General features: G+C 46.5%; 1 protein-coding gene across 1 annotated transcript; it reads left to right on the top strand.

The window, feature by feature from the left end:
- Positions 1 to 3,435: 3,435 nt before the first annotated feature.
- On the top strand, positions 3,436 to 20,975 carry LOC131196538 (NAD(P)(+)--arginine ADP-ribosyltransferase 2-like). The gene is made up of 4 exons (XM_058179393.1): positions 3,436 to 3,468; positions 7,078 to 7,154; positions 18,459 to 19,143; positions 20,729 to 20,975. The coding sequence occupies exons 2-4, from the start codon at positions 7,086 to 7,088 to the stop codon at positions 20,734 to 20,736; spliced, it is 762 nt and encodes a 253-aa protein (XP_058035376.1). The 5' UTR covers positions 3,436 to 3,468; positions 7,078 to 7,085; the 3' UTR covers positions 20,737 to 20,975.
- The last annotated feature ends 3,633 nt before the right edge of the window (positions 20,976 to 24,608 follow it).

Raw genomic sequence — 24,608 nt, 5'->3', positions numbered from 1 at the left:
CCATCACTGCCTTAAACCATTTCAAACAAATGGCTATCCTAGACCATTTCAGGAGATCTGTTTGAAAATTTGAAGCATTCTTGTCTTACAAACGAAGAGAAGCTGGTGTTTAGCACTGGAGACACATCTTCTCCTCCGTGGCTCCCTTCCCTCTGAAGGAGCCCCAAGCAAAGGAGCCGAATGACAGAATTAGAATAGAATAGAATAGAATAGAATAGAATAGAATAGAATAGAATAGAATAGAATAGAATAGAATAGAATAGAATAGAATAGAATTTTATTGGCCAAGTGTGATTGGACACACAAGGAATTTGTCTTGGTGCATAGGCTCTCAGTGTACATAAAAGAAAACATACCTTCATCAAGGTACAACATTTACAACACAATTGATGGTCAGTATAGCAACAGGAAAGCCTAAAGCATCTCAGACAAATGGCTGTCCAATCTCTTCTGGAAAACCTCCAGTGAGGAAGAACCCACAACCTCTGGTGGCAAGGTGTTCCACGGGCTCATTGTCCTCCCTGTCAGGAAATTCCCCCTTATTTCTAGCTTGGGTTCCTTGTTGTTAAGCTTCCATCCATGATGTCTTGTCTTTCACACAAGACTCAGTGAACCCCAAATTCCAACCGAGGCTGTTTCTGCTTCCTACCCACTTCTGAGTTTTCACCCCCATCTAATAATAATAATAATAATAATAATAATAATAATAATAATAATAATAATAATAATAATAATAATAATAATAATAATAATAATAATAATAATAATAATAATAATGATAATGTTTTAATTTGTATACCGCCCTTCTCCCGAAGGACTCAGGGCGGTGAACAGGCAAATAAAATACAAACAGAAACATACACCATAATGAAAACAACCCTTAAAAAACTGATTCAAATTTGCCAGAAAATTTAAAATAATATTACACCCCATAAAATTACAGAAATTTAAAACCCATCAAAATTCAATTAAAATTTAAAATTTAGAATTTAAAATCAGGCCAGTCCAGCCATACGAAATAAATAGGTTTTAAGTTCGCGGCGAAAGGTCCTAAGGTCAGGTAGTTGTCGAAGCCCGAGGGGAAGCTCGTTCCACAGGGTAGGAGCCCCCACAGAGAAGGCCCTCCCCCTGGGGGCCGCCAGTCGACACTGTTTGGCTGAAGGCACCCTGAGGAGTCCCTCTCTGTGGGAACGCACCGGACACTGGGAGATAGAGGCCGGCAGTAGACGGTCCCGTAAGTAGCCCGGTCCTAAGCCATGGAGTGCTTTAAAGGTGGTAACCAATACCTTGAAGCGCACCCCGAAAACAACAGGCAGCCAGTGCAGTCTGCGTAGGATAGGTGTTACGTGGGAGCTCTGAACCGCTCCCTCAATAACCCGCGCAGCCGCATTCTGGACTAGCTGAAGTCTCCGGGTGTTCTTCAAGGGGAGCCCCATGTAGAGAGCATTGAAGTAGTCCAGACGAGAGGTAACAAGAGCATGAGTGATCATGCATAGGGCATCCCGGTCCAGGAAGGGATGCAACTGGCGGATCAGGCAAACCTGATAAAAAGCTCTCCTGGAGACGGTCGTCAAATGATCTTCAAAGGACAACCAACCATCCAGGAGCACGCCCAAGTTGCGTACCTTCTCCATCGGGGCCAATGACTCGCCCCCGATAGACAGCCGCATCTGCAGCTGACTGTACCGAGGTGCCGGCATCCACAGCCACTCCGTCTTGGACGGATTAAGTTTGAGCCTGTTCCTCCCCATCCAGACCCATACGGCTTCCAAACACCGGGACAGCACTTTGCTGGGGTGGCCCGGGGTGGAAAAGTACAGCTGAGTATCATCAGCGTACAGTTGGCATCTCACCCCAAAGCCACTGATGATCTCACCCAGCGGCTTCATATAGATGTTGAACAGGAGGGGTGAGAGAATCAATCCCTGCGGCACCCCACACATGAGGCACCTCGGAGTCAATCTCTGCCCCCCTGTCAACACCGTTTGCGTCCAGTCAGAGAGGTAGGAGGAGAACCACCGATAAACAGTGCCTCCCACTCCCAACCCCTCCAACCGGCGCAGCAGGATACCATGGTCGATGGTATCAAAAGCTGCTGAGAGGTCTAATAGGACCAGGGCAGAGGAATCACCCCTATCCCTGGCCTTCCAGAGATCATCCACCAAAGCTGTCTCCATACTGTATCCGGGCCGAAAGCTGGATTGGAACGGGTCTAGATAGACAGCTTCATCCAGGTACTGGGGTAGCTGACATGCCACCGCACTCTCTACAACCTTCGCCGTAAAGCGAAGATTGGAGACTGGCCGGTAATTCCCTAAAACAGCTGGGTCCAGGGAAGGCTTCTTGAGGAGAGGTCTCACCACCGCCTCTTTCAAGGCAGCGGGAAAGACCCCCTCCTGCAAAGAAGCATTTGTAATCCCCTGGAGCCAGCCTCGTGTCACTTCCTGTGTGGCCAGCACCAACCAGGAGAGTAAACATGTGGTGGCATTCAGCCTACCCAGCAACCTGTCCATGTCCTCGGGAGTCACAGGGTCAAAATCATCCCAAACCACCTCAACAAGACGGGTCTCGGAACTCTCGTCTGGATCTACCCAATTTTGATCCAATCCGTCCCGAAGCTGAACGATTTTATCGTATAGATAACCGTTAAACTCCTCGGCACGCCCTTGTAGGGGGTCCTCCCGCCCCTCCTGTTGAAGGGAGAAGAGAACGGGTCACCCGAAACAGGGCGGCCGGGCGGTTATCTGCCGACGCAATGAGGGAGGAAACGTAGGAACGTTTCGCATCCCTCAGTGCCACTAGGTAAGTCCTGCTATAGGACCTAACTAGTGTCTGGTCAGCCTCAAAACGGCTGGATCTCCAGACACTCTCTAGGCGTCTTCTCCGGCGTTTCATCTCCCTCAGCTCCTCGGAGAACCAAGGAGCTGGTTGAGACCGACGCCGGGTCAAATATCATTAGCAAGTACTAATCCTAATATCCTAATATTTCAGTATATCTATTTCCTTACATTATCATTCCCTTCAGAATGGTGAACATAATGTGCCTCGTGTTGTGTCTGCAGAGCATGACTTAACTTTTGATTTGTATTTAAGAGCTGTGCTTTAATCTTCCTTTCCTCTTTTCACAGTGAATGAGTGAATTAAAAAAAAATCTACTGTGGTTTTCTATACATCCTCTATTTTTCATCCTGTCCCTTCGACCCCCAGCCCAGGGGTTTCCCACCAGGCTTGGAGATGTCCCAACAGAATTGATTGCTTCCTCCATCCTCCTTCTGGCCCCTGTCATTTTTTTTCTTGGACAGTAACATCCCTGCCCCAATTACCAAGTTGCTCCTCAATCATTGGCAGCCACTCAGAACAGGGAGGGGCCACCGAAACAACTCTTAGCAGGCACTTTGTGGTAGGTGACCACAATTGTGCAGAGCTCAAGGGATTCAGACAAATTCAACTCAAGATCATCCCCACCTAGTAAGTCGGAGATCTGAGTGGGGTGGGGTGGGGTGGGACACACACGAGAAATGTCCGTGTGAACTTGGGTTTTTTTAGTATGTATGTATGTATGGAAGTAGCCTCCTGCTTTTTGTTCAAGAGAGGGATGACAAAACTCACAAAGGAATAAGAAGCAGAGAGAGCCTTGATGGGAGTTTGGGGCTTATATGAACGCATGTCTTGAGGACAGGATGAGAAGCGGCGTGTGGAAATTCATCAAAGAGAGAAGCCATCTAGAACTAAGGAAGAATTTCCTAACTGGGAGGACCATTCTTCAGTGAAACTGTTTGCCACTAGAAGTTGTGGGTGCTCCATCGCTGGCGTTTTTTCAGAAGAGACTGGACAGCCATTTGTCCAGAATGGTGTGGGGTTTGCTGCAGGAGCAGGGGGATGGTCTAGAAGACCTCCAAAGTCCCTTTCAATTTGGTTATTCTGTAATTCTTTAATTCTGCTCCCCTCCACGGGGATCCTTCAGCAGAGAGTGAGCCTGGGAAAAGGACATCTATCTATCTATCTATCTATCTATCTATCTATCTATCTATCTATCTATCTATCTATCTATCTGTCATAACAGTATACATAAGAATAAGCATGAAGTATCTATACAACATATAAGTATACATATGAGTATAAGCATGTAATAACTATATAAATTGTATATAATGAAGGAAACAGTAGGATAGGAACGGTAGGCACGTTTGTGCTCTTATGCACGCTCCTTATAGATCTCTTAGGAATGGGGTGAGGTCAATAGTAGACAGTTTTTGGTTAAAGCTTTTAGGATTATGGGAAGAGACCACAGAGTCAGGTAGTGCATTCCAGGCATTGACAACTCTGTTACAAAAGTCATATTTTCTGCATTTGAGATTGAAGCGGTTAACATTAAATTTAAATCTATTGTTTTATTTATTTATTTATTTATTTATTTGCATTTATATCCCGCCCTTCTCCGAAGACTCAGGGCGGCTTACAGTGTGTTAAGCAATAGTCTTCATCCATTTGTATATTATATACAAGTTCAACTTAATTGCCCCCAACAATCTGGGTCCTCATTTTACCTACCTTATAAAGGATGGAAGGCTGAGTCAACCTTGGGCCTGGTGGGACTTGAACCTGCAATAATTGCAAGCAGCTGCTGTTAATAACAGACTGCATTAGCCTGTTGAGCCACCAGAGGCCCTATTGTTTGCTCTTGTTTTGTTGTGATTGAAGCTGAAGTAGTCTTCAACAGGAAGGACAATGCAATAGATGATTCTGTGAGTTAAACACAGGTCCTGTCAGAGTTTTCTAAGCCCAGGATTTCATCTTCTCTCCATGTCTGAGACAATCACTCTTTCAATTAATTTTCAAGCTAATCTTCCCTTTGATTTTATATACATGTTTGCCAGAGTGACTTATTTTGAGCCGATTATATTTCCATCTCCCCCCCCACTTTTTCTTCCTGGAAATGTATAAGAAATCTCAAGCCATGATTGTATTTAAAAAATAACAACAGCAGCAGCAACAACAACAACACAGTTGGAAGGGACCTTGGAGGTCTTCTAGTCCAACCCCTTGCCCAGGCAGGAAACCCTACACCATTTCAGACAAATGGTTATCCAACATTTTCTTAAAAATTTCCAGTGTTGGACCATTTACAACTTCTGCAGGCAAGTTGTTCCACTTATCGATCGTTCTGTCAGGAAATTTCTCCTTAGTTCTAAGTTGCTTCTCTCCTTAATCAGTTTCCACCCATTGCTTCTTGTTCTACCCTCAGGTGCTTTGGAGAATAGTTTGACTCCCTCTTCTTTGGGGCAGCCCCTGAGATATTGGAGCACTGTTATCATGTCTCCCCTAGTCCTTCTTTTCGTTAAACTAGACATACCCAGTTCCTGCAACCATTCTTCATGTGTTTTAGCCTCCAGTCCCTTAATCATCTTTGTTGCTCTTCTCTGCACTCTTTCTAGAGTCTCAACATCCTTTTACATCGTGGCAACCAAAACTGAATGCAATATTCCAAGTGTGGCCTTACCAAGGCATTATAAAGTGGCATTATAAAATGTTTAATACAGCATGGAGAACATTGCTGATATGGCTCAGAAGTTAAATGGTAGGGTTGGAGTTTCATGGTTGCACAAACGGCATATAGGTATTAGCCCCCACAGGAGTTCAAAAGGGGACAACCAAATAAATGGCGACTCGGGGCCACAAAGCTATACATCAGGCCCGTGAACACGAACACCAGCTTAAAGCTTTCACATTCCCTCCACTGGGTTGGGCTGGGCTTTGTTCTTTGGGGAAGGACAAAACATTTCCTTCCCCGTCTCAGAATTGCATGGACTGCTTTGGTTTTCTCAGGAGCCTTTAGGAGGGGCAGCTGGAGGAGCTTTAGCTGGATGTGGGCTCTGCCCTCTTTCACCCGCTCCCCACCCCCTCAGTTGAATGGTTGTTCTGGCTTAAAGTAATTCAATATGTGTTGTGTCTTGCCCGCTCTCACAGCAGCCGGGGCCTTCTTATCTGCTCCCTAACACGGAGGAATGTATGCCTCCCGGCCCCAGTCCTGGCTCCATGCCCAGACAAGCTGAAGAGGAGGGGGCACCTCCCGGTCCCTGCCCTGGCTCCATGCCCAAGCAGGCTGCAGAGGAGGGAGCATCCCCCGGCCCCAGCCCTGGCTCCATGCCCAGGCAAACGGAGCAGCTAGACCCCTCCCCCTCCTCCACAGCATGTGAGCCTGAGGAAAGTTTATTTCCAACAGCTGCTGATTGGAGTGACCCTCGCATCAGAAGACTGGATAGGCGGAGGCAACAGAAGGAAGGGAGGGGCAGGCCTTAATGAGTGCTGAGTCATGGAGCCACACCCCATGGCCTATATAAAGGATCTGCTTTCTGGCAGTCTCTGAGTCAGGCAAAGTTGAACTTATCTTGCTGAAGTCACTTTCTGGTCTCCTGCCTGCTCTGAGGACTTTGCTAGGACTTTGGGCAGAGCTGCAGAGGCAAGCCTGATTCGGATTTCCCTGACCCGGCCGTCAGCGGAGGAGTGGGACACGACAATATGGATGCCTGCCAAATTCATTTCTACAGATGGTTACCTGGCGTGTCTTTGGAGCTCAGGATTGAAAGTGTGGGGGTAACTCCCCCTCCCTTCTAGCACGGATGAGGTTTCCTAGCTGGGTCACGAAACGTCTGCAAAGAAGCAACCCATCTCAGAGGAAACCAAGGTCCTCTTCCTCCCAAGTCCTCTTCCTCCTCCTTTCCTGGAAACCCAAATCCCTTCTATCCCTGATGATGTTCCCTAGTTCAGTCTGCAAGAAAAACACCCAGCTCGGAGAGCACCAAGGACCCCAGAATCGCTCCTCCTCCTCCTCCTCCTCTTCCCCTTCCTCTCTACAAACCCCACTCTTTTTTAGCACTGATGATGTTCCCTAGTTGGGTCATGAAACGTCTGCAAGGAAACCACTAAGCTCAGAGAGCACCAAGGACCCCCTCATTTCAACCCTGAGCTACAAAGATTCTCCTTTATTAGCAGGACTTAAAATGATCAATGTTTTATTAAGATCCTGGGTGGAGTTTCACTCCCAGCTGTGGTCTCTTCTTGTTTTTCTTTTCTCAGGAGTCACCATGAAGAAGGTCATCCTGGCAGTTGTCGCAGCATTGTGTGTGATCGCATTGGTCGTAGGACTTGTTCTGGTAAAAACCGAGCAGCTTCGGCAGCGGGAGGTGTCTGCCTCTTTAAATGGGGAGGGGTCGGCAGGCAGGCAGGCAGGCAGGCAGGCAGTAGTCTGTTCCCACCTACCGCCCACTTAACAAAAAAGCCACTTTCTGCTCTTAACATCTTGGTTGTGTCTAAAAAAAGAAGAGATGGTGAAGAAGAAAAGTTTCCACGTGGGCCATCAAAACTTGGCCGAGGCTAAGTGTTCTGACTCAGCTCCCCGACAAGACAAACCTCTGTAGTTCAATCAATGATTCCTTTATTAGGAGCATCAGCAGCCCCAGCAAAGAGTTTCCCTCTCAATGCAGGCTAACAAGTCCGTCTGGCAGGGAGATGAATAGTTGTCTGCCACACCTATTCACCTCCGCCCCCTGCCTTTTATCCCCAGAGCTAGGGTGGTGCTTCGTTAGCAGTGGTGCTTCTTCTGTCCCAAGGACCGGCCCATAGATTTCCACTGCTCTCCTCTCTGCCTTCTGCACATCAACATGTCAGGCACTGGACCCAGCTGTTCCTCCTCTTCCTCATCAGCCACCTCCAGACCTGTGGGCTGTTGACTCTCCATCTTAGGGTGACGGATGGCCCAGGCTCTGCCCCCCCACCCTCTCTCTCTACCAGTTCCATTCCCTCTTCCCCCACTGAGCTCTCAGGTTGCCTTGATGCTGACCCTGACTCCCCCGCCCCCTCCTCCTCCTCCTCCTCTGATTCAGCTGCTGGAGGGGCCGGCGCTGACAGGCCACAACACCAGGTAGAGGGTCCCTCCAGGCCACGGAAGTCACAAGATCACCTACCTTGGGGTCTTTTCCCCTCCTTCTCCTCCCCACCAGCAGATCTCTCCTCTAGGACTGTGATAGCCCTTGCTGTGAATTTATTTGCAAAGGGAGATGAGGCTGCATTAATAGGTCAGATGACCCGTCATATGCTGGACATGCTGGATTACATGATCTACTCATCGGCCCCCCTCTCGCAGATTTGGCCCTCCAATCTATTGAGGGCCTACCTCGATGACGGATTTTGGAATCCCGAGAGGTGGCATAGAGCTAAGAAATAGGGCTTAGAAATTTTATATTGTTAGGTTTTAAAGGGTTTTTAAGGGGAGGGAGGGTTAGGTTGGGTGGGGTGGGGACACCCACCAGGGGTTAGGCTGCTCCTTTCTAAGGTTCGCGGTTTGGAGGTCTTTGAAACGGAGGCAAAGGATGAGGCTAAGACTCAACCATGTATGGGCATTTCCATTGGCACAGTACGAGGGAGGGGCAGATATGGCGGAAGCGGGTGCTCATATCATGTTCAGGGAGTGCGCGCTCGCTGTTTGCGAGCGATTGTGCACTCCGGGCCCCCAGGCTTTACTCGTTCCCCGAGTGGCTGGATTCCCCGGAACCTGGACCTTCGGCTGATGCTATGCAATGCCAGATCCGTTATGAATAAAGCCCCCCTTATAGCCAATTTTATTCAAGAGGGGGGTGCAGACCTGATGGACATTTCGGAGACCTGGTTGGGCACAGAAGGGAGGGGGTTCCCCTTACTGAGATGTGCCCACCAGGCTTCCGTGCATTCCATCAGCCGAGGGCCCAGGGTAGGGGTGGGGGAGTAGCGGTTATTATAAACGAGAGTCTAGAACCGAGGGAGGTCACTGTCCCGCTGATAGCCGGTTGTGAATCCCTCTTTGTGAAGTGGGGCCATGGGGTGCAGGTGGACATGCTGGTTACGTACCTGGCTCCTTGCTACGTAACAGCAGCCCTGCCCGAGCTGTTGGAGATGATAGCCAGGATGGCAGTTGAGACCCCCAGACTTATGGTTATGGGGGATTTCAACCTGCCGTCGGCGGGCGAAACATCGATGACAGCTTGGGAGTTCATGGCTTCCATGACGGCCTTGGACCTGACCTAGATAGTTAATGGTCTCACCCACATCGGGGGTAACATTCTGGACTTGATTTTTGTCTCAAGACAATGGCTTAATGATCTGGAGTTAGAGGATCTAATTGTTAAACCCCTGTCATGGTCAGATCATTCACTCCTTCAACTGGACTTTCGAACCACTGCACCACACCGCAGGAAGACGGAGCTGGTTGATGGTTCCGTCCCAGGCGCTTGATGGACCCTGAGAGGTTTCTGATGGAGCTTGGGCCGTTTCCTGGGGAATTAGCCCACGGCTTGGCCGAAGAACTGCTCACCGCCTGGGAAGAGGCAGCGGCTGGGGCGTTGGACCATGTCGTGCCTTTGTGGCCTCTGACCTGGCACCGAACTTGACCAATTCCTTGGTATAACGAGGAGCTGAGAGAGATGAAGCGCCGGAAAAGATGCCTAGAGAGTGTTTGGAGGTCCAGTCGCTCCGAATCCAACCAAACACTAGTAAGGTCTTATATTCAGACTTATCTAGTGGCGATAAGAATGGCAAAACCTAACTATTTTTCTGCTTTTATTGCATCGGCAGATAATTGCCCAGCCACCCTGTTTAGGGTGACCCACTCCCTTCTCACGCAGGGGGCTCGGGAGGACCCCTTGCAGGGGCGTGCTGAGGATTTTGTACAGTATCTGTCTGATAAAATTGCTTGGATCTGGGATGGACTGGACGCTGACTGGGTAGATTCAGGCGGGATGACGGGGAGGGGTCTTGTGGATATTACCTGGGCTGAGTTAGATCCTGTGACTCTCGAGGATATGAACAGGTTGTTGGGTAGGCTGAATCCCACCATATGTTTATTGGACCCGTGTCCCTCCTGGTTGGTACTGGCCACATGGGAGGTTACGCGAGGCTGGCTCCTGGGAGTTATCAATGCTTCTTTGTTGGGGGACATTTTCCCCACCGCCTTAAAAGAGGTGGTGGTGAGGCCCCTCCTCAAGAAGCCTTCCCTGGACCCAGCTGTATTGGCAAACTATCGTCCAGTCTCCAACCTTCGCTTTTTGGCGAAGGTTGTTGAGAGTGTGGTGGCATATCAGCTTCCCCAATACCTGGAGGAAACTGTCTATCTAGACCCGTTCCAGTCCGGCTTCAGACCGGGATACAGCATGGAGACGGCTTTGGTCGCATTGGTGGATGATCTCTGGAGGGCTCAGGACAGGGGGTGTTCCTCTGTCCTAGTCCTTTTAGATCTCTCAGCGGCTTTTGATACCATCAACCATGGTATCCTGCTGCGACGGTTGGAGGGATTAGGGGTGGGGGGCATCGTTTATCGGTGGTTCTCCTCCTATCTCTGGGACCGTTCGCAGACGGTGTTGGCAGGGGGGCAGAGATCAACCTCGAGGCGTCTCACTTGTGGGGTGCCACAGGGGTCGGTTCTCTCGCCTCTCCTGTTCAACATCTATATGAAGCCGCTGGGTGAGGTTATCCGTGGTTTCGGGGTGAAGTGCCATCTGTACGCTGATGATACTCAGCTGTACATCTCCACCCCAGGCCACCCCAACGAAGCCGTCGAGGTGATGTCCCGGTGTTTTGAAGCTGTACGGGTCTGGATGGGGAAGAACAGGCTCCAGCTGTTGTTTAAGGCTTCCTTGAACAAATTGGTGAGATCTTCTGGTAACGTTAGATCGGTATGTGCTTGGGTACGAGTAATTGCCGGGGCTGCTAACTGTTGCACTGGAGTATAGGTCGTGCTACTTCCTTGCGAGTACTGTTGTACTGAGGTAAACGGGAAAGGGCGTCCGCGAGGAAGTTCTTTCCCCCAGGAATGTATCGCAAGGAAAAATGAAAACGGTTAAAGTATTGGGCCCATCGAGCTTGTTTTGGTGATAGCTTTCTGGGAGTTTTTAGGGCTTCTAAGTTTTTATGATCAGTCCATACTTCAAAAGGGTGTTTGGCCCCCTCCAAGAATTGTCTCCATGTTTGGAGAGCCCAGTGCACTGCGAAAGCCTCCTTTTCCCAGATGGCCCATCTCTGCTCTGTTTCAGTGAGTTTACGAGATGTGTAAGCACATGGTTGTAGCTCACCTTTAGCATTGTTTTGGAGTAAAACTGCTCCGACTGCTACATCGCTAGCATCTGCTTGAACCATGAATGGGGATTCCATGTCAGGGTGCTTGAGGACCGGCTCGGCGGCAAACAATCGCTTCAACTTCTCGAAAGCGGCCTGACACTCAATTGACCACTCCAGTGGTAAGGATGGTTTGGGTTTAATATTTCCTCTTGTTTTGAGGAGATTGGTGATTGGCAGAGCAATGTCAGCAAATGAGGGAATGAACTGACGATAAAAATTAGCAAAACCCAGAAAGCTCTGTAACTGTTTGCGGGTGCGCGGAGGTGCCCACTCTAGTACTGCTTGGACTTTGGCAGGGTCCATCTCCAATCCATCAGAGGAAATACGGTATCCCAGATAGTCGATTTTTGATTGATGGAATTCACATTTTGACAATTTTGCATAAAGTTCAGCGGCCAGTAATTTTTAAAGTACTGCTCTTACTAGCTTCACATGCTCCTCCATGGTTACAGTATAGATAAGTATGTCATTAAGATAAACAGGGAACTCCTTTAAACAAATGTTCATGGAGAACTTCAATTATTAACTGCATGAAAACTGCTGGGGCCCCTTGCAACCCAAATGGTAAGACTTGGAATTGAAAGCAACCAAGGGGACAATTGAACGCCGTTTTCCATTCATCCCCTTTTTTTATGCGTACTCTGTAATACGCTTCTCGTAAGTCCAGTTTAGTAAAGAAATTTCCTTTGGCCAAGTGGGCGAGCATGTCTTTCATAAGAGGCATTGGGGTATACATTTTCCACGCACACACAGTTCAGGTTTCTATAGTCAACTATCAAGCGGAAGGTGCCATCTTTCTTTTCCCGGAACATGACTGGGGCTGCAACCCGAGGCCTAGCCGGTTGAATGAATCCTCGTTGTAAATTTTTATCTATAAAATTCCGTAATTCCCCCAATTCTTTCTGGGTCATGGGGTAGGATTTTGGTTTCGGGAGTTTCACCCTTGGTAGAATGTCTATTACACAGTCTGTGGGCCTATGGGGAGGCAGCACGTCAGAGGCCTTTTCACTAAAAACCTCTCGTAGGTCCCAGTACTCTTTAGGAATTTTTTCCTCCCCCTCTAGCCGTTCAACCATCGCCCCCAGTTTCTCAGGGTGATCAGGATCAGGGGTTTTTTAAATTATCTTCTCCTTCTTTTGTGCCTTTGTGCGGAGTTGCAACACCCCTGTTCTCCAGTTTATTTTTGGGTTCCATTTTCGGAGCCACGAGAGACCCAGTATGAGAGGCTGGTCCATCCCTGGGGCCACTATGAAGTTTATGATTTCTTTATGGTCTTCTATGGTCATCTCTATGGGTTCTGTCACAAAGTGGGCTGGGCCTCCCCCCGCTATCGATCCATCTAGCTGGCAGAAGGCTATGGGCCTGCTCAATGTTTTTAGTCTTAGTTCCATTTTCTCCACCACCTTGGGGCTTAAGATGCATCGGGTACACCCAGAGTCTAAGAGGGCTAGCATTTCCCCTTGCATTCCTGAGGATGGGACGTGCAATTGTACTGGAACGGTAAGGGGCCCCCCTTTCCAACTCACCAGGAGATCCTCGTCCGATTCCGAAGATGTCTCGCTGTCATCTGACCCGGTAGGAATCCTAAATTCCTCCTTGATGGGAGGAGCGTTCTTGGCGTCTTCTGCTCCCCTCTTTGCAACCTCTCGCGATTTTGGTTCCACCTGCGCCGTTGGCTTTTTGCCACTAGGGGTCGCCTTTGGTGGCAGCTTCGCACGATAATCAGCGGCTTGGTGGCCTTCTTTTCCACATCTGAAACAGCCCGTGGGTTTCTTCTTCCCACTCTCCACTGGAACAGAATCTTTGGTCGGTTCCCTCTGGAACTGAGTTGGGGTTTGCCTCCAACTACGATCACTTCGCAGGCGGTCCTTGGCTAGGTCTATCTCCATTTCTGCTGCCAGGATGTACCAGCCATGCAGGGTAGTCGGGGATGCTCGGGCTCTACACAATTTATATAGATCTCCATTTAGGCTGTCTTTGTATAAGTCCAAAAGAGCCACTTCCGACCACCCTCTCATGAGAGGTACCAGATCGCTGAACTCTTGGTTGTAGTCAGTCACTGGTCTCCTCCCTTGTCTGATGGACCTCATGCGAATCTTGGCCTTTTGCTCTGCCAAGGGGTCCTCAAATCTCATTCTTAGGGCTGCCATAAAATGGTGGTAGTTCCTCAGGAGAGGGGAATTCTCTTGGTACAAGGTCACATACCAGGAAGCCGCCCTACCACTCAAGACTTGAGTCATGCTTCTCACTTTAGAGGCTTCTGACAAATAATCTTCGCCCCATTCTTGCATGTGGCTGTCCACCATAGCCTGGAATAAGCCTAATTCCTTAGGGTCTCCATCAAACTTCCTGGGAATTGGGGGAATTTTAGGTTTTTTCCTTCTGCGAGGTAACGTTTGTGCAGTGGGGATCCCCTGACCCTACCCAGATCTGCAGCCCCTGGAGAATGCAGCTCAGGCTCTCATTCCTCCTGAATCTCTCTGCTGTATGCTGCTCCCCCGGTGGCCATCAAAATTTCTGTTTCCACATCTCCTCTCTCCCCCCAGGGTTTTTGGGTGGGGTCTTCATACCTTTCACGATCTCTTTGTCGCTCTCTCGCCTCACGATACAGTCTGACGGCTTCTGCAATTTGTAATTGATCCTTAATTTGCTGCTCCTGTTGCCAAGCAGAGAGTTTCTTTTTTTGCTTATGTCTAGTAACTCCGGATTGTAGTTCCCCCGGGTCTGGAAAGTTTTTAAAATCCAGTTTGGCCTTCTCCCATCTTTCCTCTATTTGTAGTTCCTCCAGCCACTCTGCAGAAATTCCTGAGTATTTGGGAGGGCCCGATGTGGCTGCCAAGGCTGCTCCTGTCTCCTCCAGCTCATCTTCTGAGGTTGGCTTTCTCCCCAGAAAAGATTCCTTATCACCTCCTCTGTGATAGTCCTGGGATGAGATGTCTGCCAGCTGCTCCTCATCAGGTTCGCATTTGTTCCGACATCGTTAAGGGGAAGAAAAAAAAAGTTTTCAGTCCCCTCGGCTGTGATCCGGGATGACTGATTTTGGGTGAGTTCCAGCTTAATGTCAGCCTGCCCCAGATCAGTGTTTGAGAAAATAAAAACCCAACTCCATCATGTTGAAGAAATTGGTAATTTATATCATACAAGTCTGGATGCGGTAGAAGCAAAGCTGGAACTGGAAGTAAATCAAAACCCCAGAGTCATATTTTCTCCTGAACCCTCCCCCTACTAGAGGTCAATACAGTAATAGTCCAATGTCTTCTTCCTCCTCAGCCACGTGTAGTTTCACTTCCGATATTCTCCCTCTGTCAATCTTCTGGATGGAATGTGGAGTCAGCAGCTGCCGTTACATTCACGCGCCAAAACAATCCAAACATCTATTTTAAAAAGGGCTTTTCCCCTCTCCCACACATGCTATGTCAGCCAACGCTGGGAACAGTGAAAACCTCCCCCCTCCTCCATAAAGCATGTAAGACATTCAGTAGAGCTAACTTTTAACAAGATAATAAAACAGTCAGATAATCTAGTAGGAGAAATACACCAAATTAAAGCGGAGGCCGACACAACCCCTCCAAGACAGAGTGGCTGTGGGTGCCGGCGTCCTGGTACAGTCAGCTTACGCCATCGCTGACTGTTGGGGGTGAATTACTGGCCCCCAGGGGGAGGGTGCGCAACTTCTGGTTCTCCTGGATGACCAGCTGTCCTTAGAGAAACATCTGACGGCCGTCACCAGGGGAGCATTTTATCAGGTTCGCCTGATTCATCAGTTCCTAGACCGGGACTCCTTACACACGGTCACTCACGCCCTCGTCACTTCCCATCTGGACTATTGCAATGCTCTCGACATGGGGCTCCCCTTGAAGAGCACCAGGAGGCTCCAGCTAGTCCAGAAGTGGCTGCGCGGGTGCTAGAGGGAGCACCACGTTGCTCCCATATAACACCTATCCTGTGCGGCCTGCACTGGCTGCCGGTAGCCTTCCAGGTGCAATTCAAGGTGCTAGTTATCACCTTTAAAGCGCTCCATGGCTTAGGACCGGGCTATTTACGAGACCGCCTTCTGCCACCGATAGCCTCCCATCGACCTGTGCGCTCCCACAGGGTGGGCCTTCTCAGGGTGCCGTCGACCAAACAATGTCTTTTGGCGGCCCCCAGGGGGAGACCCTTCTCTGTGGCGGTACTGGCCCTTTGGAATGAGCTGCCTCTGGGGTTGCGCCAACTCCCCGACCTCCGGACCTTCAAACGCGAACTTAAGACCTTATTATTTCATCGTGCGGGACTGGCCTAAGCGAAATTTTAAATGGAAATTTTAAATGGGTTTTATGTCGGTCTATGACCGTTTTAGTTTGATTTGGCCTATTGAAAATATTTGGTTTTAATTTTGCTTTTAAATTTGTTGTTTGTACTTTGTGTTGGTTTTTAATATGGCTGTAAACCGCCCCGAGTCCTTCGGGAGAAAGGCGGTATAGAAATTAAATTATAAATAAATAAATAAATAAGAGGGATAGAATCAAGAGTTAGGGTTAGCAATAGCGCTTAACTTATGCACCGCTTCACACTATTTGTTTTTTGAATCAAGTTTTATTGATTCCCCTCCCCCATATATATTCTATGAACAGAGTATTGACCGAATCACATCTTATACAACTTATCATATCCAAATACACTTTACATAGTTACAGTTTTTGCCAAAATATTTTTCCCTACTTTTTTATCTTATCTTAATACTTCTATACTTATTTATATAAACAGCATCCCTATCTGCCCTCAAATCCTAATTTCTTAGCATTATTTCAATTAGTCGACTTATTTTATCCATTGTTAATCATATGTATTCTCTTTTAACTATCATATTAATTCATTCTTAGTAGTTCTGAACATGTTCGGGGTTGCCCTTCTACCATTTCATCTCCTTTGTTTTACAACAATCCTTCTTCTCCTTCTCCTCTCTTCCCCTTCCCTCCCTTCTTCTATCTCTTTCTACTTTCTTCTTTCCTCCTCTCCTACTCCTTTTCTACTTCCCCTTCCTTCCCCCCTTTCCTTCCTCCCACTCCAACCTTCTCTCCTACTCTTAGTTCCCCTCCCTTTCTTCCTCCCCCTTTCCCTTTCTTCTATTCCTCTCTCTCCTTCCTCTCTTCTCCCCCCCTTTTATTCCTCTTTTCCTCTTTCCATTCTCTCTCCATTGTTGTATTCATTTTCAATTCAATATTTTCCACAATGGTATCCAGGCAGCCCCGATTTCTTTTCCCACTTATTAAATATATTTCTCAAAGTCCCCATCACGTTTTTTGATTATTAACAATGTATTTCATCTTATTCCATTTTTGCTTTAAAATCTTTTAACTTAATTAACCTTCCACTTCTTATTTTCCTTAATTCCTAATTTCTTATTCCATCATCAATTAATTATTTTATTTCATCATTCACTAATATTTCACTTTTTTACCTTAATTTCAATTATTTTCATATTTAAGCCAATCTACACTTCATATTGCATCTGTTGATCCATTTTACAATAAACAATATACTTCTTCTTGCTTACTTTTTACACACAATTTCTACTATTAACACAGTTCTCTTAAATCAACTAATAAATGTTTTTTTTCCCTTCCTTCCCTTCCTTCTATTCATTATTCTTCCCCTTTTAACCATTTTCTTTTGGTCTCTCTAAAATCCCACTTCTTAATATTTCTCTCCCTTTCTCCCTTTCTCCCTTTCTCTTTTTTCTTCCTTTTTTTTATATTTATTGTATCTTTTCCCCTGCATCCTTCCTCTGATTTTTAAGATTATCACCGGATCAAAGAACTGCCTCCAACCCTTCGAGGAACTTGCCTGGTCCTCTTGGTCATCCGAGGTGCCCCTCTTTCTTCACCATCCCTCCAAGACAGTTCCGGTCCAAAGACCCCCTAGCAGCGGTTTGTCTGGCTGGATTTTCACAAGACTCATCGGAGCCTGCTATTTTCCAGCCAGTCTCGCTGCGACGCTTCCAGTTCCTCAACTCTCTTCACACTACTTTTACATCCCTTTCTAAGTGGTTTACAGAGTATATTGCCCCCAATAATCTGGGTCCTCATATTACCCACCTTGGAAGGATGGAAGGCTGAGTCATCCTTGAGCCAGTGAGATTCGAACGGCCAAATTGCAGGCAGCCAGAAGTCGGCAGATGTAGCCTGCAGTAATGCACTCTAACCACTGTGCCACCTTGGCTCTTAGGGTCACATTAAAGGTTAGTACCCCTTTTATAACACCTCAGTAAGATGACACTTGAAATATTGCATCCAATTTTGGTCAATATACAAAAAATGGTTGAAACTCCAGAAAGACTGCAGAGAAGAGCAACAAAGATAATTAGGGGCTGAGAGAATAAAACAAATGAAGAATGGTTGCAGGAATTGGGAATGTCTAATTTAATGAAAAGAATTATTAGGGGTAACATAATAGCAATCTTCCAATATTTGAGGACCTGCCCCAAAGAAGAGGGGGTCAACTTATTTTCCCAAGCACCAGAAGGCAGGATAAGAAACAATGAATGAAAACTAATCAAGGAGAGAAGTAACCTGGAATTAAGGAGAAACTTCCTAACAGTGAGAACAATTAACCAATGGAATTGCTTGCCACCAGATGTTGTGGGAGCTCCATCACAGGAGGTTTTTTAAAAAGAGCCTGGGCAACTGTCTGAAATTGTATAGGATCTCCTGCCGAGGACAGGATGTTGGTCTAGATGACCACCAAGGTCCCCTCAGACCCTATTATTCAATTAAAACTACAGGCACATTAAAAACAATCATTATAAAAATATGGGGGGAAATCATTTTGAAAAGGAAATATAAATATATTAAAATATTCAGAAAACACGGAGACAGCAAAAATATTCACTGCTATAGAAATATCTGAGAATGTGGTGAGTTCTCTGGGACCTCCATGCCTGGTGGTCTAACCAAGTCTTGGAGGGACTTTGACAGAAAGGGCGAGCTCCCATACTGACCTCAGCTCCTGCCAACACAGCAGTTCAAAAGCATGAAAACACGAATAGATAAATAGGTACCACTTAGATGGGAAGATAACAGCGCTTCCTGACGTTTTGCTGGCCACACGACTGCAGAAATGTCTTCGGACAGTGCTGGTTCAATGGCCTTGAAACAGAGATGAGCACCCTCCCCAAGAGTCAGACATGAGTTGTGGGATAAAATCCACAGGGACCCTTTTACCTTCCCCTCCTTTGGGAGTTGAAAAAGACAACTGGGGTCAGGTTGGCTTCATCAGCTGTTGGACTCTTTCCTTTCCTTCGTGTCCTTCCTCACTTCTCTTTTCCTGGACAGGGGTTACGTTGCCGACAGATTACCCTCGACATGTCCAAGGATTCTGTGGATGACCAGTACATTTCCTGCTACCCTAAGAGACTGACAGAGCTGAAGAACTCAGGAAACATTCCCCTGCCAAAAATATATTTTTCAACCTGGAAAACTGCCAAACAGCACTGGGACAACCTTGGCCAAACTGCTGGCAGCTTCGATCCAATTTATGGTACGGCGATTGTGGCCTACACAGTCGGAGATAGCTTGTACCGTGATTTCAATACCGCTGTAAGAGAAGCTGGGAAATCCGAAAACTCTTACAAACAATATGCCTTCAAGGACTTCCACCTCCTCCTAACCAAAGCTCTTCAGGCCAAGAGAACATCTAGGTGCTATGAGGTCTTCCGTGGGATAAAAGGGATCTGTTTCAACACTTCTAACATGGCAAAAGTCCGCTTTGGACAGTTTGCTTCCTCATCGTTGGATGAAAATGTGGCCAAAGGATTTGGTGAGGACACCTTTTTCTCTATCAAAACCTGTTATGGAGTTCCCATTCATGACTTCTCTTACTACAAAGAGCAAAAGGAAGTTCTCATCCCCCCGTATGAGAAGTTCATTGTGACCAACTACACGAAGACCCAAAAGGGGATCTTCATCAAGCTGGTGTCCCTGGAAGTTTTCAGCCGCTTCAACTGTGAAGAACTGAATGGTAAGAGGCTGGAAGGAGGGAGAACCTGGAGTTCAGGGGTCTGAGGGAGCTTCTCGGCCACGTCAGTTCCAGGTGGATTGAATGTCTATGGAGATTCTCAATCATCTATTGTATGGTTGTCCTGTAGGTGTTCTTTTTCCAAAAGGCAATTGGACTTTCGTAGTGTTTTCTTTGAAAATGTTTTGCTTCTCATCCAAGAAGCTTCTTTAGTTTCCTTGGATAAGAAGCAAAACACTTTCAGAGAAAACCCAAAGGAAAAAAAAAACAGGAAAGAAAAAAAAAGCTCTGAGGCTTCCAGATGGACCATGTCTTACCACCAGATGGATTTGTAACTGGTTGACAGACTCTACTCAACAAGTAGTCCTTAACGGTACTACGTCTAATTGGAGGGAAGTAAGCAGTGGAGTACCACAAGGTTCAGTCTTAGGCCCCAGATGCTTCACCATCTTCATAAACTACTTAGATGGGAGAATAAAAGGAGAACTTATCAAATATTCCAATATTTGTGGGACTATCACAGAGAGGAGGGAGTCCAGACAAGGAATAATGGATGAAACTCATAAGGAGAGATTCATTTTAGAAATAAGGAGAAATTTTCTGACAGTGGGAACAATCAAACAATGGAACATAAGTTGCCTTCAGAAGGTATGGGAGCTTCATCGCTGGAGGCTTTCAAGAAGAGATTGGACTGCCCTCTGTCAGAAATGGTGTAGGGTCTTCTGCTTGGGAAGAGGGTTGGACTAGATCAGGGGTCACCAACCTTTTGGACCTCAGGGACCACTAAATTCATAATTTTAAACCCCACGGACCACTAATATGATCTGTATAATAACAGGCTGGGTGGGTGTGGCTAGGTCATGTGACTGGGTGAGCATGGCCAACTTGCTGTCATTCACCTTGAGGGATACCTTGCCGGCCTCTACTCACCCCTCCCCTCCCAGCCACTCCTTGCCTGCCTGCCAAGGCTCCTTAGGGCCCCAACAGGAAGCAGTTGCTTGAGCTAAGCAGTCACCATGAGAGTGACTGCTTAGAGTTGGCAAAACAGCTGGCTCAGTTCAAATTGGATCTGACCAAGAAGGAGGCTCAGCAGAAGCACTTCACTATGGACTAGGAGCATAGGCTTTCCAAGCAGAGGGAAGACCTGCAGGGAGTATAAGGTCAGGTACGAATGCCTGGAGGCTCTGTGGGCTGAGATGGTCAGCCAGTTCCAGGCCATGATGCAGTTCCACTGGAACGAGGCCCTCTGACTCTTCACCACCAACAGGGCTTCCCTCCAGCCTTCGCCCAAAGCCCCACACTAGGAGGCTGAAGCAGACCCCAAATTGGAATTTCTGCCCCCCTCTGCCCCGCACAAAAAGACCCCGAAGGGGAAGACTCTGCAGCAACACAAGCATTCATTACACATATCTGGTCCAGGGGGCGTAGTTTGAGGACTCCTGATTTAGTGCAATATAAAAAATGCAAATAATTTTTCTGCGGAGCACCAAAATTTTCTCACGGACTACCAGTTGGTGACTGATGGTCTAGATGACCTACTTGCTGCCATGTTAACATCTCCACTCCTCACCCCCTTTTTTGTCTCCAGATCTGTAGGCCTTTTAAGTCCTATGTGGATGCCTTTCCTTCTGTGGGGTCTCCTTCTGACCTGGATAGGAAACCTGTGACAACCTGGCCATCTAGGGAGAGAGCATCCCTAGGAAGGATACCAAGTGCAAAATACCTCTGCAAAGTGTTCCCCCCCCCCCGCCCCAGGCAAATATACAGAACTGCTTATCCATAAGAAGCTTGCCCTGCGTCTTGATTTTTGCTTGCTACTTGGAAGACAGAACGGACCTGAACCAATTCTCCTGACAATTTGGCAACCACAAAAGGACTCCAAAACTTAAAATAACATGGTGTTAAAAAGCTAACAATAAAACCTAAAATTTGAAATAACACCCGAGTTTCATTTTTCACCCATCTTCAGCCCAGAAAGAGGAATGGAAGAGGTGTGTGTGTGTGTGACTGGAGAGGGCCTCTTGATCCCTAGGAAGGAAGAGATTCAGAATGCAACTCCCCCGGGAAAAATCAATTCCCACAGTTCTGCCAGGATCCTGTGTGATGTGAGCAAGATGGAGTTTCTGCAATGGAGGTGGGAGATGGGTGTGTATGGGGGGGGGTTTCGAATGAAAGATGGGACACTTTCATAAATATGAATCAGGACTGAATGGGGGAGGGGGGTTGCCGTAGTTGATTGGAAAGTTCTTCTTGAAACAAAAGTGTGATCCAGAAAGCTGAATACTTGGATCCTATACACCCTCTGGGTCTTTAACAGAAAAACTGAGTTAGAAGGGACAATGGAGGTCTTCTAATCTAACTACCAGCGTTCTGAGTAATGCACCCATTGAAAGCAGAACTCCGAGGCAGGTAGATTCCTCAAAGAACATTTTTATTGGATACAGCATATCGGTGAAAACTAACTCTGAAAATTCACGTGGTTTTCATCTAATTGAAAAAATAAAAGTTTCCCTTCCCCGAAGTCATCAGTCACATGGTCCAATAGAGATGCTGGTAGGCTGCTTGGTCACTCCTCTCTTCCTCTACAGCCACCTGCTCAGATGACCTTGGCTCCCAGAGGAAACCTTTTTGTTTTGAAGGCCAAGCAGGTCTATCTACTTTCCCACTCCCTTCCCCGTCTCAGGACTTGTGGCAACTATGAGGTAGCAAAAGATGGTCTCAGACAGGTTCGCTTCAGAGTTGACAGCCCGACATTCGCCCTTAACTTGAGAGAAGTTCCTGGAAGAAGTTCCTGGAAAAATGGAAGTCAATTAGTGTTCAAACAACCATCTCTCCATCCTCCCCCCACCTCCCGAGATGCTTTTGGTTTTTGAGGATATTTATCATGAAATTGCTTAGTTAATCTATCGGCCTTTACATCCCAGCTCTTTACCCATGAAGCTTCGGATATCGGGTATCCTTCCCATTGCACTAGGGACTGTAGGCTTCTCTTATACAGTCCGGAACCTAGGATTCTTTTTATTTCGCAATGTGTCTCCCCTTGCACTACAATCGGGTTTGGGGCTGCCCGGTCCACTGGCTTCATTTGGGAATCTATTGCAGCCTTTAACAAGCTGCTGTGGAAGACCGGATGCACTTTTCCTAGCAGGCGGGGAAGCTTCAGCTCCACTGTGACAGGATTAATAACTTCCACAATTGGGAAAAGTCCTATAAAGTTTGGCCCTAACTTTTTGCAAGGGAGTTTCAGCCTCAAGTATTTAGTCGAGAGGTAAACCTTGCTCCCTATTTGGAAGGGCTTTTGGGGGACTGATGTTTACCAGCTTGCACTTTATGGGTCTTTGCCACTTCCTGAAGGGCTCTTTTGGTGTTCTCCCATGCTTTCTTCAGTGACTCCATCCATTCCTTTAAGGTCATGGAGGAGGGTGGCTCCCTAAGGAGTTCAGGCATGGGGAAGAAATCCATGCCACTGGCGATTTGGAGGGGTTAGTCCGGTGCTGCTGCGCACTGCATTAGTGAATGCCACCTTAGCAATTGGGCAGTCTGCCCCATTGAGTTTGTTGATAATTTACGTAGCATCTTAAATACTTTATGTAAAATAATTTGCGTATTACATAAAATAATTTACGTAGGATCTTAAATATTGTTTAAAAACCATCTGTCGTACAGAACCTTCAACCAACCGTCGTTCAACCAACCAACCTCCAACCATCCGTCGTACAGAACTTCCAACCAACTGTCATCCAAAACTAGGTACACACACCTCTTATTTCCTCTACACCAAACACTGCAGATCTTAAATGCAAATTAATAAATGCAAGAAGCATTGTAAACAAATTGCCTGAATTTATCCTCTTGTTAAATACTGGTACATTTGACATTATATTTGTTTGCAAAACATGGCTGAACTCATTCCTCCCTGACTCCATTATTTCAGACAAAGAGTATCATGTTTTTCAGTCAGATCGCGAAACCTGCAGAGGAGGTGGAGTAGCTATCTTTACAAAAAGTCACTGAATCTAAAAAATATTCAAGTTTCACATAAACTTTCTCTTCCTGAGACTATTGTATGTGACCTATCCCTTAACATTACACTTCGATTCTACTATGCTACAGAGCCCCTGACTACGACATCACTCATGCAAACAAGTTAATCACACTACTAACATGGGCTACCTCTTGCCCGTATCCTCTCATCTTCCTGGGTGACCTTAATCTACCTTCTATTAACTGGATAACAAATGAATATACAACTGAACCCATCCATACTACACTATACAACGCTGTTACAAACCTTAGTCTTGAACAACTAGTAACTAACAACACAAGACTCAACAACTGCCTCATCTTCTGCAACAATGCAAACTCAATTTATGGACTACAAATAAAAGAAACCTTTTCCAACAGCGACCACAGCATAATAGACTTTTGTCTCAATATACGCCCTTACAAAAATCTTCGGGCCAGCTGGTGGATGTGGGGAGATGGGTCGATGCCCCCTGCAGCAACCTACTAGCCAAAACATTTTGGCTGGCAGGGTGCCGAAGGAGGCCGTACCTGCGCCACCTTTTCGCTGGCAGAGGTACCACCAGAGGCTATTTTCAGGCAACCCCTGCGGGCTGGTTTTGAGCACCCCATGGACCGGATCTGGCCTGCGGGCCTTGAATTTGACACCCCTGGTCTAAATGCTATTGCTATTGTGCAGTTTAACCTCCAGACCGCCTATCCTCTGTCATTCTTCTCTGCACCTAGAAAAAAATTACGGAACTTTGTTTTCACAAAAGTCAACTATAGTGAGATTATTACATGCACAAAAGGGAGGGGGATTCCTCATATAGGCCTATATGAGGGGAATTTTATTAGATATGAATAATAAATATAGAAATAGATTACACAAAAGGCAAAAAGAACTAGAAGAGGAAATTAAAAGGAAGGAGCAGTTATTGATATGTAATCCAGGAGATAGTAAAATAAAAGAGTCAATAGATATATTAAGAGGTCAATTTAATATGTTAATGGCAGATCAGGTGGCGACTAATTTACAATATGCAAAACACAATTTGTTTAATAAATCTAATAAACCTGGAAGGTGGTTAGCATATTTATTAAGAAAGAAACAGAAACAACGTATAATTGATAAAATAGAATATAGAGGTAAGGAAGTATATCAGCAAAATTTGATTAAAAAAGCTTTTTTAGAATATTATATTAAGTTATATTCTAGTAACGTGATTAATGATAAAGATATAGATAGATATTTACAAGACCAAGGTGTTAAGTTCGGGAAGTAACGAGGCTGGAGACCAGGGTAGTGACAACAGCTCTTTAATATATGGTGAACCCCAGCGACCAGGCTGGGGAAAAACCTCTCCTTATATACAGTTCAACCTGACTTTAACCAATCAGCAACGTGCTTGTTTCCAAAACATTTAAAGATACATTACACTCCTTCCTCCCAGAAAACACTTTAC

The sequence above is a fragment of the Ahaetulla prasina genome, chromosome 4, assembly GCF_028640845.1.
Source record: "Ahaetulla prasina isolate Xishuangbanna chromosome 4, ASM2864084v1, whole genome shotgun sequence".
Classification (NCBI taxonomy): Eukaryota; Metazoa; Chordata; class Lepidosauria; order Squamata; family Colubridae; genus Ahaetulla; species Ahaetulla prasina.
This window is presented reverse-complemented; position numbering and strand designations above follow the sequence as displayed.

Bases quoted from the DNA above. Each gene is read 5' to 3' on its own strand.
- LOC131196538 (XM_058179393.1), top strand. From the start codon at position 7,086: ATGAAGAAGGTCATCCTGGCAGTTGTCGCAGCATTGTGTGTGATCGCA. The intron at 7,155-18,458 runs GTAAAAACCGAG...TTTCCTGGACAG, and splicing joins TGGTCGTAGGACTTGTTCTG to GGGTTACGTTGCCGACAGAT.